The 12,744-nt window shown below is 34.5% G+C and overlaps 1 protein-coding gene across 7 annotated transcripts in view; it reads left to right on the forward strand.

Annotated features, from left to right (window-relative positions):
- Positions 1 to 12,744, forward strand: part of CSPP1 (centrosome and spindle pole associated protein 1) — a 60,739-nt gene that overhangs the window by 2,000 nt on the left and 45,995 nt on the right. For 6 of the 7 annotated variants that reach the window (XM_083873250.1, XM_083873253.1, XM_083873249.1 and 3 more), the window contains exons 2-6: positions 2,768 to 2,871; positions 3,437 to 3,533; positions 7,610 to 7,710; positions 8,399 to 8,422; positions 10,808 to 10,888. In XM_083873250.1, the coding sequence (XP_083729376.1) occupies positions 2,770 to 2,871; positions 3,437 to 3,533; positions 7,610 to 7,710; positions 8,399 to 8,422; positions 10,808 to 10,888 (405 nt within the window). In that variant the 5' untranslated portion in view covers positions 2,768 to 2,769. The remainder of the gene's footprint in view (positions 1 to 2,767; positions 2,872 to 3,436; positions 3,534 to 7,609; positions 7,711 to 8,398; positions 8,423 to 10,807; positions 10,889 to 12,744) is intronic. The other variant, XM_083873252.1, reaches the window with a different exon arrangement.

The following is a 12,744-nucleotide window of genomic DNA, read 5'->3' on the forward strand; positions in this document are numbered from 1 at the left end:
GAACTTGACAGTTCCCTGTGAATTTGGTGCTGTCACTGCACATTTGGAGGCTGTGGTGGCCTTCATTTCAGACAGAAATGTGTTCTTTCTTTATTTTTGTTGTGATTAGTCATGATCTCTTCACATGGTACAGTGGATGATAAAATTGATTAATATTCAGTAGGATATTTGCTGACATGCTGGTATATTTTTGGAACCTAACAGCATGTGTGTCACATTGGAGTTGTCATTCTTTTGCTTAGAATAACTAAGAAATTTTTCTTTTTTAGTATAATGTATTCTTTTTCCTTATGTCATAAAGTCTGCACTCATACATATTTTAAGAAGATCAACTCAAGTAGAAGGATGTTAAGACATAAAATGTCAAGATATTTCTAAGAAGGATTTAGCCACTCTTCCAGGCATTTGTGCTGTATTAAAGGTGTGCTGAATCAACAGTGCTGTGCCATTAGTCAGCTTAGTGTTCTCCAAGGCCTGGAGCTGCCAGGTTTCTTCACAGCAGTCAAATTGCCTGTGTAGTTCAACTGTAACTGTTTTGTCTTTGGTTTTTAATTTATTATATTGCCCTTTTGGGCAATATGCTAGGAGTGCAGAATGCTGGAATATTCATTGTGTTGCTCATGCTAGTTGGAAAATACTCTGTAAAGACTCCTTTCCTTATGCCAGCTCTCAGAGTAAGTTTGGTACCATTGGAAACAGTGCTAGAGTTTGTAAATGATATTGTGAACAGAGGTAGGAAATACTGATGTTACAGTCAGTGAGCTTTTGGAAAGGCTCCTCACACTGCCTCCTACAAGTGGTAATTTTCCTCTTGATGACTCTGCAGCATGGGGCAGGTGATGAGACCAACTGCTAAATTCTTGAGTATGACAGGTTGTTTCACCCTTTCATTATTGTTATGTAACCTAATAGGCTAAATAAAATTTGCCATGCCTGAAAACTTATCCTCTTTCAGATTTCTTTTATCCTTTATCAGTGTGCAGAACTAATGAGATTAAAGATTTAGGACAAATCAGACTGGGATATTTATTTTTGGCATTGATTGTCCTGTATTACCGCTAGGAATTGTAAATGGGTTGGCCTAGTTCTGCCTCCTTTGTAACAAAGTTATAATTTTATATTATGAATCAAAAAATAGAAAAAGTTTAAAGGAGTACATTCTAAGGAATACATCAAGTAAATGTATTCTTTAGATTAAGTTAGCCTGCTATTACTTTGCTTTATCTTATAGCACTTGTGCATTTTTTATTTCCATTTTGCTTTCAGGGAGAATTTATTTCAGTCTCTCTGGACAGATTACTTTTATGTTTACCTGTGTGCTACATTATTATCTTTGAGATGTGGGTTTTTTTGTTGCCTTTTTTTTTTTTAAGTTCTTCAATACTCTTCCTGAAACTTTTCTAATATACCTTTATCATTGGCCTCTTGTTTACAATCTTATAAAGATATGGATTTAGCCTCAAAAAAACCCTGCTGTCTTAGTTTTCATACTGCATGTGATGGGATTTTTCAGGAACTTGATTAAGCAGTCCTTTTGCTTAAGTTGCATGAAGTGATTTGAGGGTCATAATTTTCTTAGTTTCATGCTTCTTTTAAGCATGGAGTATGACTTGAGGAATTTTTTTTTATTTTTTTTTTTTTATTATTTTTTTATTTATTTTTTTTTTTTTTTTTTTTTTTTTTTTTTATTGGTAGGCTTGGTTTTGTAAAACTCCTCCTCCAGTGGAGTTGGTGAAAATGCTGAGTGGAGATTAGGATGAGTAGACTTGTATGCAGTCATTCTTCTGGGTTTTGTCTTTCATTTTTCCATAATTAGTTAGTGTGCAGCTTTGCAGTATTTTTAGTTCTGATAGGAACTAAATTACCTCAACTTTGGTACAGTTCCATTAACATGAACTTGATTGACTTTAGCTGTTATTATGAGGTTATTGAAAGCAGCAATATACACTAAATTCCACTAATAAGATGCTGAATTTCTGAAGGACTCTCAGTTAAATATGCAAGGTGCACAACTAATAGAAGAGAGATAATTGCTGTTCCTCAGTACGTTTTCGTACAGATCAGTGTCTGATTCTGAGTCAATGTTCCTTATATCCCTGATTTTAGGATTATTGCAGACTTATAGCTGTTCTTATTGCCTCTGCTATTGTAGTGGTAGAGGAGGTAGGTACTGGTGGCTCCAACTCCAGAAACACTATTCATGTATTTTGTGATGGTTTTTTTAAAATTCATGTTTTGTTTTGAGTAAGCTTGATCATTTTTAAGACTTCCCATGATAGTAAGTTAAGCACAGAATTAATTGTGTGATTTGGTACTTATTTTAGTACATGTATTTTGCACTTCTGTATTTTTCTGATTCCTTCATCCTGGTTACATTTCCGTGCTTTATAATTTTGATTTTATAGTTCACTAAGAGTAAGCTTGTGCTAGTGTGTAGTGAAAGGTCACTGGTAGACTTGCAGTTAAAAAAAAACAAAAAACAACTCCCAAACACTTCAACTATGTTAGGAAAAATGATTAGAGAAGTATCTTCAGGCTTGTAATCTGGAATCTTTGAATTTTTCTCTCTGGTGAAACATCAAGAAGTCTCCATGGATGAGTTTCTCAAGTCCATTGTTTTGTTAACCCAGCAGGTATCTCAAGGCTCGTAGTTCTGAGGAAGAAATTTGATTATTTTTGCCTGCTGTCTTAAGCAAAAGTAATTGAGCTTTACATTTTTGAGGTTCTAACATAAGTGCCATGTTCTGCATCTTTTCTGTAACCTTAGAAATGATGGCGGATGAGTTAGAGAAATTTATTGAAGACCAGAAGGCCAAGTTGGCACAAGATAAGGCAGAACTTGAAAATGATCCACCTTACATGGAAATGAGGGTAAGGGTATTAAAAAGCTTTCCTGAATTTAAATACTTCTGTTGCCAAGTCTTGATTGAAGCTTGCTCTTGAAACTGTATTTGTTGTTAGAGAATACATTAAAGATTTATCTATTCAAAGTAATTTCCAACTTGAGTACTTCATATCTATATGTAGATTTTTAAAAACTTGTTTGCCACCAGGCATGCACATTAAGATTTATGTTTTAAAAGTAAGAAAAGTCTTGTATATGGCTTTTATTATTCTTTCCCCCCCTCCCTAGGGAAGCTGATTAGCAGGGATCTGTCCTCAGCCCACTCCAGAGCTTGGGTGTTGGGGTGGGGATGGAAGATATAAATATCCTCAAAATTTCTGTTCCATAAACTATGAAATATAAAAGACAAATAACAATTGAAAAAAAATTTGTCTTATCACAGTTTCCCTATTGGTAATTTCAATGTGTTAATCCAGCATTACTTTCAATCTCTTTGTTCTCCAGTGCTAATAATTACATTACTAATGTTGTTCTTTTATGAGATATTTCCTTTACTTTGTGATACAGTAAGGTGTTTTGTTTTGTTTTCAGAATAAGGAGTCAGAGAAGCTTTCTGAAACTAGCAAGATGTTGATCTCCATGGCTAAAGAAAATATACCTCCAAATAGTCAACAGAACTATCCTTTAGGTATAGTATATATTTTTTTAATATATCTTCTAGATTTAAGTAGCATTTAATTACCTTTGACAATTTTTGGAAGGGTATTACTGCTTTGTATCTTTAATCGTTAGGATGATCACTGTAATTCAAGTGCATAATAATTCTTCAGTCTTCTGAAAATCTTGGGATTGTATGGATTTTTTTTTTTTTTGTAGTTAGGCTTTTTTTTTTTTTTTTTTGCAAAATAGTGCCACTAAAAATACCCCGAATGAACCAAAGAAAAAAAGAACAACCCAAAAAAACCTGCTTGCCAGTCCTTGATAGGTGATATGTCCTTTCCTGTTGGATTTGGGTGGAGCAAAATCTTTGAAAGTCCATCTTTCATCTGGATTTTACTACTTTCCTCCTGTATGTTGTGCCAGGGAAGCAGAGCCTCTTTCTTTCAGCCTGTTAAGAGTCCTAGTCCAACTTGGCTAAGATGCACACAGTTAAACTAATTTTTCTTTTAAAGAATGTCTTTCAAACGTTCAGGCAGTTTAAACTGTTTTTATTGCTTTTGTAATTTTGTTACAATGTAGTCACTCATTGTGCAAGGAAAGAACAAAAGGACTTCGTTTTGATTGAAATCTTAACTAGGTGAAAAGATTAGATTTATTTTGATGTGGGTACCAGCTTAATATCTGTTTTCTTTATATATTGTCCTTTTTCTTCTTTTCTCTGTGTTCTTTGTGACCTTTGACTGAAAATGTGTGACAGTGTTCTTTTCTCCATTTTCCTGTTTCTGCAATGTGCCACCTTTCCTTACTTGTCCTACCATCTCCCTTCTGTAGGCACTACTGTTTTATCTAAGCTACCTAAAGCTTCTGTAACTCAGGTTTTTCCTGAGAGCTTTTCTGTGTCCTATTTCTTCTTGACAATTAACTCTTTCATGTGTAGGCACTTTGGGTTAGCGCCTCATTAATTTTCATACTGTGCCAACTGTAGTTCTGCAGCTTCCAGTGGGATGGAGCTTGAGCTTGTCAATCTGTGGCTCTGAAGTGGTCTTAGCTGCATAAGTAAAACCATGATTTTTATAGGGATGTTGTATAAACAGAACTTGCAGCCATCAGCAAGGCAAGCTCCTCAAAGACCTTTAGAGGAAAACGTCACTTGAAAGTACTTGAAATGATAATTGAATAGCCCTTGCCTCCAGAAGTGATAATGGATAAACTTGGTTAGAGGGCAGCACTTGAATCTGTCACACATTTTTGGCAGTTTTATTTGGTTCAGCAGGTTACTCCTGGTGTTGATAATTCTTTGCTTAACTGAGGAAACATACAATACAAAAAACAGAACACAAAAGGTAGTATCCCACTGGCTGTGGCAGACCATGACCAAACACTTAAGCTTTATTAATATTAAAATAGTTTTATTTTTTGTTGGAGAGCTATAATAGCATGTCATGCTGTGTTTGTTGCTGTAAATTCAACCTAACTGTTGATGCTTGAATATACTAACACAATGAAGTATTACAGATGAGGGGCATTCAGGTGATCTTAAATGGAAAGAAAAAGTAGGTGTTGCCATGTTGAGTTTTAACCCCAGCTGGCAACTGAGCACAGCCACTCACTCTCTCTGCACCAGCAGGGTGGGGCAGAGAACTCAGAGTGAAAGTGAAAAAACTCATGGGCTGAAATAAAAACCGTTTAATAATTGAAAAAAAAAGTAGTGAAAAGGAAAATAAAAAGAGAAAGAAGTAAAACTCGTGAAGGACAAGTGATGCAAATGTAAAACAATTGCTCACCACCAACTAATGTCCTTGAGCAGCAGATCCCACCAATGTCCCTCCTAGTCTTACTGGTGAGCACGATGCCGTATGGAATGGAATATCCCTGTGGTCTGGGGTCAGCTGTCCCAGCCATGTCCCCTCCCAGCTCCTTGTGCATCCCCAGCCCCCTTGTTGGTGGGTGGGGTGGGAAGCAGGAGGTGTGAGCCCTGCTCAGCAGTAACTGAAACATCCCTGTTATCATCACTGCTTCCAGCACAAATCCAAAACACAGCCCCAGACCAGCTACTGTGAAGAAAATTAACTATCCCAGCCAAACCCAGCACTTTGTATAGCAATTTGGGTGCTGAAATAGATGGTTGCTGATATTACTGACTTGCTCTGCTTTAAAGCACTATAATTTCCTGTGGATTAAATCAGATGGGACTTGTTCCTTGGTAGCTGCTAAGTATATCCTATGGTTCTAGTAGTAATGCTGAGGTTCAGACTGAATAAAGTTGCAGGTATTTCTCAACATTACATACATGGAAATGTTCATGTAAAAATGCATTTAAAATCTTAACATTTTAAAAAAATCATTGTCACTGTGACTATATGTGGTAAATAGAATGTGAAATGGCAATTAAATGCAGCAAATACAGAATAAACAAAAGTAAAAAAACAATTAAAAAGAAGGTATAGCTCTTATTCTGTCAGAAGAATTTGGACAAATTTTGCATTAAATTAGGTTGAATGTATGTTAACTGGAGTGATTTTGCTCTTCCAGGCTCTCCAAGAGTAAGTTTTTGAAATGGGTAGTTTTGAAATATCCCCCAGATCACGACCCATAATTTTTATATCAGTGCTTTTCTGATGACCAAAAAAAGTCCTTTGTAAGAATATTAATTTAAAAACATCTTTTATTTGAATACTTCACATATTCGAATCAAAGCACTGGATTCTCATTCCTTTTTTTTTTTTTTTTTTTTTTTTTTTTTGGTATGAATTTCAGTGGTATCTGTGAAATTACTGAATTAATCTCTCCTCCAACTTGTTAGTTACTTTTGATTTTTTCTTGGTTTTCTAGAATTAATTCAACGGTAAGTAGGCATAAAAAATTTGCAAGAGCAAATAGCTGAAACAAACTATTTTTTCTTCTCCTGTATTCTATTCCTCTATAAAACCTCTTTTCTGAAGTTTGAAATGGTGCATTATTTTTTTAAGTGGAACTCACACTTACCTTATGTAAATTAGGAGAAAAAGAACTTGCAGGTTGGAGAAGAAGTTCCTGTGCAGGTCTTGGTTCATAGTTGGACTCTGCAGGCTGTTTCAGAGTAGCACAGGAGATATTTAATCAGGTGTTGGGTCCTTTGGTTCTGAGTATGAGGCTGACTGCTGTTTGCCACTTCTTCCCTGTTACACTGTTTTCCTTTCCTCTATTCAGGATAGAATAAGTCAGAATATATCTTGAGCCAGGCCAAACAAACTACCCTACAATAAATTGGGACTGATCTAAGAGCAAGTGTTGAATATCCCTCTGTTCCCATCTCCATTACAAGGTGTAGAAATGCTTTTAGAGAAATAATATGGACACACTCACTCCCAGTCGTAAGCTTTGTCACAAATTGTGTGATTTTGTGGAATTCACTGCTCTGTGGAGAGTGGGGAAAGTGACTACAGAGATGAGCTTCTGGGGTAGAGGATGTTTCATATAAAGTACTTTGAAATGTATTTTGGGAACAGCAAACAGCTTGCATAGCATTATATTTTATTATATTTTAAGAGTGCAGCTGTTATGAGACCTGATAGTAATCTCAGAAAAGTACTAATGTGTTTTGGGTCTACTACAATTAAAAACACTGCAGTGGAAAGAAAAATTATGATTATTTTTATCATATGGTCATATTCCCTCTAGTTGTGTAGGAGCAAATATTTCACATGCCAAACAAATACTTTGTTGCTTTCATTTTGGAAGTATGTTTTCTATTGTATGGTAAACACAGCTTAAAATACCAGAATAATTTAGAAGCTCACGTCAAAGGAGATTTCTTTGGAAACCTATATTGACAAAAGAAATATGTACAATATTCAAGTAAATTCAGCTTATGTTGCTTTTTTTTGTCTTGGGAAGAATAAGTCAAAGGATGAGAGGAAAACTATCCAAATACCAGTCTATTTTTCTATGCTTTTCACCTAACTACTCATACAGAGTAGGTTTTTTTACAGCTGTCATGTAATTACTGGTTGCACGGTTAATTATTTTTTTATTGCTTGTGGCTAGTAAAAATCCAGATGTAGCTTTTGCTTTGTATTGACTCCAAATAGTAAATAATGATATTTAATGGCCTTAAACTTTCAGGTGACTATGGCTTGAGTTTACCTCTTGGAGAAGAGTATGAACGGAAAAAACATAAACTGAAAGAGGAACTCCGACAGGATTACAGGCGATATCTTTCTCAGGTAAAGCTGCTTGTCTGGTTGCTTGACTTTAGTGAGTCTCTTCAAATGATTCTCACATTTAATTGAATGAAAATTAATATCTGTAGAAAATTCTTAAAGGAGGCATTCATTATGAGCAGTGGCTGATTTTGAAGACTTGAGTGAAAGTCATTTCAGAAAGTTTTGTTTATATATTTTAGGCTTCTACAGATCTCATTGCCATGTGACTACATATTATTTAGTACACTTCTTTCTGAATATTTTATTTATTTGTTTTTGTATCTTCCTTAATTTTTTTCTTAAGAATTTAAAAGCTGTTATTTCCTGAAGTACTTACATATTCTATGGTCTATAATTGGGGTAAGAATATCCCGGTACTTAGGATGACTCCATTTGACAGCTTCCTTTCACTTTTAGAAAAAAAACCCTTTGATGTTCTGTTTAACATGATTTACTAAATGTCACAGTAAATTTAAAATTGAAATGATATGTATGAAATGTCATTGTCTTGGGAGTATTCTGTAGCTGCTCTGCATGAATCAGGAAAAAATAAGGAACCAAATAATTTCTTTGTAATGAGAATACCAGTGTCTTTAGTTCTTAACATGAATGAATGGATTTGCTTTGAGAAAAGAACTATTTTTTTGTTAAGTCAAATATATTTGACTCAAAGACTCCTTTTGAATAGTGTCTTTTCCCTGATTTTTAGGGTATTTCACAGGCAAAAAGAAAGGTAGGGTGCCTTCAATATTATTTTCTTTTCTTTCAAATTAGTTGCTTTTTGCTTTGTTTGAAAACTTTATGCTCTTGGAATTCAAAAAATCATTGCTTTTCTTTGTGCATTTATGCATGCTGTGATGATTAGTTGTGACTAACAGCATTGCTTGCTTTATCCAAAATGATCACTTTCATATATTATTTTCCATTCCTAAGCTTTTGAAACACTTGTTGATTTCCTTTTCCCTATGCAGTTGCCATTGTTACTGTCTAATGCGGGATCTACAGTAGTTTTTATTTTAGTAGACATTTGCTTCAAGGATTATCAGTTATGTAGATAACTCCCCCCCCCCCTTAGTATACTTATTTTATAAAGCTGGAAAAAAATAGTGAGTTATATAGATATTATAATATATCATTGCAACCAGAGTCAGGCCTTTTTTCTTCCCTGTCTCTATGAAATCTCATCACTGGTGCTTAGGGAAGCAGTAGAGGCAGTTATTTAGCACCTACTGGCCAGAATGCAAGAATACAAACAAGCATTATGAGGACAAAAAAAAACCCTCTGGTGTTATTTTTACAAGCTTTGTTTAATTAATTTTAGTTTTTAAAATATTTTTATACTTTTGTGTATCTATAATTTTGAAATTTAGTGCTGTCCATCCAAATTGTTAAGATTGAGCAACGTCAGTAAAGGACCAGGAGGTAATGTGGTAGAAACACAATCTGCTGTTTTTTCTGGGGTTTTGAATAACATGCATATGATACAAATTGACTGTATTAGCATGCACTAGAATTCTTAAATAGCAATAGAAACAACAGAAGAAGCTGCCTTCTTAACTTCTAACCAAAATCATCCTTATATAATTTTTGTCTCTTGTTTAATTTAAAACTCCAGATTACGTTCAAAGTTAGAATATTGTTTTAAAATTTATTGTTTCATAATTATCATCAAAGCACTCAAATAATATAATTTTTTACATTAACTTCTAGTGTTTTATTTTCAACTGGACTTCAAGGTTTACAAGGATTTTTTGTTTGGGTGTTTGGTCTAGTACATGCTAGCTATATTAAGCTGGTAAGAACTGAGGAAGAACTAAGATAACAATCTCTAATTTCTTTTACCCACCTAAAGAGAACTGGTGAAACTTTTAGCAGTTCTCACAATGATAATTTTTTTGCTAACTTGCTTATGTAGAAAAATGCAGCTTCCATATCAGGTTCTGATTTTGGAAAAAATATTTTTAAGATCAGAAATAATCTCTAGAAATGTCTTCAAAATGCATGCAAAGAATTACTTAGTAATGAGGATTACAATTTATTTACCTTTTCCAGTGGAAATAACTTGGTTTTCCATATAAATCTGGTTGTCTTGGTGCTTGAATATTTTTGCATGATTATTAAATCCCTTAAATCTTTTAATGTCTGGTTTGAAATATCATTAATAATGATGTGGTTTGTACTGGAGCAGGTAGAGCTCTTCTTGACATTCCTCTGAGCATTTATGTCACATTGTAACATGGATAAGGAAAGGAAACAATGTTAGTGAAATATTGTATCTCACCATTCCCCTCTTAAGCCCATGACACACAAATAGATGATCTTTTTTATTAATAAGATTTATAAAACATATGATTGACTGGCGATGCTTTTAATGAAGGAGTGGTGTATGACAAATCCTCTAAGATGCGGAATCTGAAGACCTGCATCAGCACTGGTATTTGGTTTGAAGAGCAGGTACTTTGACTTGCTGCACAGCCCAGGGATCTATGTGGAGCAACATCCTGGTTTTGATGGGAAGTTCTGCTCTGAAAGTGACTGATGGTCCATAAGGAATTACAAAATTTGGTGGTGGGTCATTATCCTGAAAAATGTGAGCACTGCTGGTATGGAAAACAGTGTTGAGATAGAGGTGTGCTACTGTTAGCATGAATTCCATCTGTTAAAGTAAGAGGTAGACATATGTTTTTTGCTGTTAGAAAAAGCAGTTTTTCATCCTGAGTTAGGAACTGTCTTGGAAGATTCCTCTTACATTTGTACAGACACTTGTGCTTGTGCTACAGAAGAACTGAGTGGGGTTTCTTTGAATAAAAATAGGGTTTTGTAATATAGAGACTAACTTACATAATACTGGAAATAGTGTAATGTGGAAGAAGTGACACTTTCAAACTCAAGCTTAGAACTTGACAAAGACATTTACTTCCTGCATTCCTTGACTTCACTTCATTCATGTGTTCCAAAAACATCCTACATTTTCAGAATGTGAATGTTGTCTTCAGTCTTTATTTCATCAAATTGCTCATATTACTTGAGAAAATATAATACCTAGCAATTGTTTAATGAGTAAGATTTGGTATTTTAAAGTGTATTGAATGGTTTTAAATTTTTGTTTTTAATGCAGAAAAATCATCTGACTAGTGGTGAAGTAGATCCATACACTCAGGGATTATCTCTTCCTATTGATGAGCGAAGATCTGCCAAGGTAAATGGAATGTAACTTGAAAATGTATCTGGGTGTTGAAACTGTTACAGAAAAAATATTTCCACTTAAGGTGTTTTTGGTTGGTTTTTTTTTTTTTTTTTTTTTTTTTTTTTTTTTTTCTTACAGAAATGAATGTTTTTGGAGGTGGTAATTAGTAATAATTTTCAGAAAAGTCTGCACCTTCTGGTTTTTTTTTAATTAATCCTAGGTTACCGGTATTCTTTTAGATGTTTGGTTTTTATTATGTAGATATAATTCTATCCTGATATTAGTTTGAGATTTGCTACCTCTGATCCTCTGATCTACACATTTAGAGCAGTTGATCTGTTCAATACCTCTAGTGGTTGTGCTTGGGTTTTGTTCAGCAATCACTATTGATCTGGTCTCCTGCCCTCATGCCGTTGGCCTTATAGTCCCAGGTTCTTTCTTGTGTTTCCTTGTAAATTGGTCCATGAAGTTGAATCAGCAGAAACATTGTAATTATCAATAATTTATCAATATTTTTTCTGACAAACACCACTGCTTGGATGTTAAGATGGGGGCAGCATGCACTTGTACTGAGTTCATGTTAGCTTCAGGTTCTCATGAACTTTGTATTTACTCTTGCAAGTATGTGTGCTGAAGCAGTGAAAAATAAAGTATGTTTAATTAATTCTGTGGAAATTAAAGATGTATTTGTACGGGAAACATGTCTTATTGTTGATGGGTTTATATCAATCACATCAGCTCTGTGCAGGTGTGTTGTATCCTTTTTACCCATCTATTTGTTGCTCTTGCAGAACCTAAAAGCTGCCAGGAGATGTCACACTGTGCCCTGTTAATCAGTTGGCCTCTGGGCAGAATAATGAGAGGTTAACATTTGCATTTTGGTTTCCTTTATTAGGTCAAATGTGCAGTCACATAGCATATTGAATTTTCTGCTGAGTGTTTTGCCACCTGTTAAAGACAGTGCTGGTTTCTCAGCTTTGAAAAATTCATCTCAGGCAGCTTTCATGGCTGTCTGCATGTTTTATTTTGTCACTGTTAGCAAACCTATAGAAATCGTTTTGTTTTGTTTTGTTTAAACCCAAAAATGAAACAGTTTTGGAGAGCATTGGTCTAATCTGCAAGACTTGTGGTAATCTGGTATTTATGTGGTGATTGAGGTATAAATTATTTTTGTTTGAAATTTGTTCATGAGAAAGTAAATTTATATGTGATGCTCAGTTTTTAAAAATACTTTTACTTTTTTTGGAAAATGCTGCAGCAGAAAAGAGCTTGATTCATAATACTGTAGTATAATTCTCTTTTCTCCCTCTATGTGATTGTTGAAATGAGATAATATAAGAGGTACCCCAAGCTCTAAATGGGGACTAATATCAAGAAATAATACAAATTAGAGTTTGCTTTACCTGAAAACTTTTGTGTTTCATATGATATTATTAGGCTGTTAATGTGCCATTCATGTATATCTTTAGACCTGAGAAAGCTGAATATAAATGTTATCACATTGCAAAAGCAGCTAGGACAACAAGTATAGTTCCTGTTTTTCTTGGTTTTCCTTGCATTCTTTGCACTTTTGACTTTTTGCAATCAGTTTAACTGCTTGTTTGAATTCCACAGTTCAAATTGTAGTTGATACATCTTGTCTACACTCGTATTTGTTGTCCTGTTTTAATTGTGAGGGGGTGAATCACAACTAACCTTAACAGAAAGAAAGAAAGGGTATGTTTGAAAATCAGCTGTAAATACATTCTGATTGGAAATTAGAAGGTGATTCCTAATTGTCAGAGCGAGGCTTTTGGTGGTAAATTTTGGAATTGGATTAGCAGGAGGAAACCTACCTGGTTTTAAAGGTGGACCTTGATACACAGTTG

Source organism: Zosterops lateralis, assembly GCF_965231275.1.
Source record: "Zosterops lateralis genome assembly, chromosome: 1".
In the NCBI taxonomy this organism is placed as follows: domain Eukaryota; kingdom Metazoa; phylum Chordata; class Aves; order Passeriformes; family Zosteropidae; genus Zosterops; species Zosterops lateralis.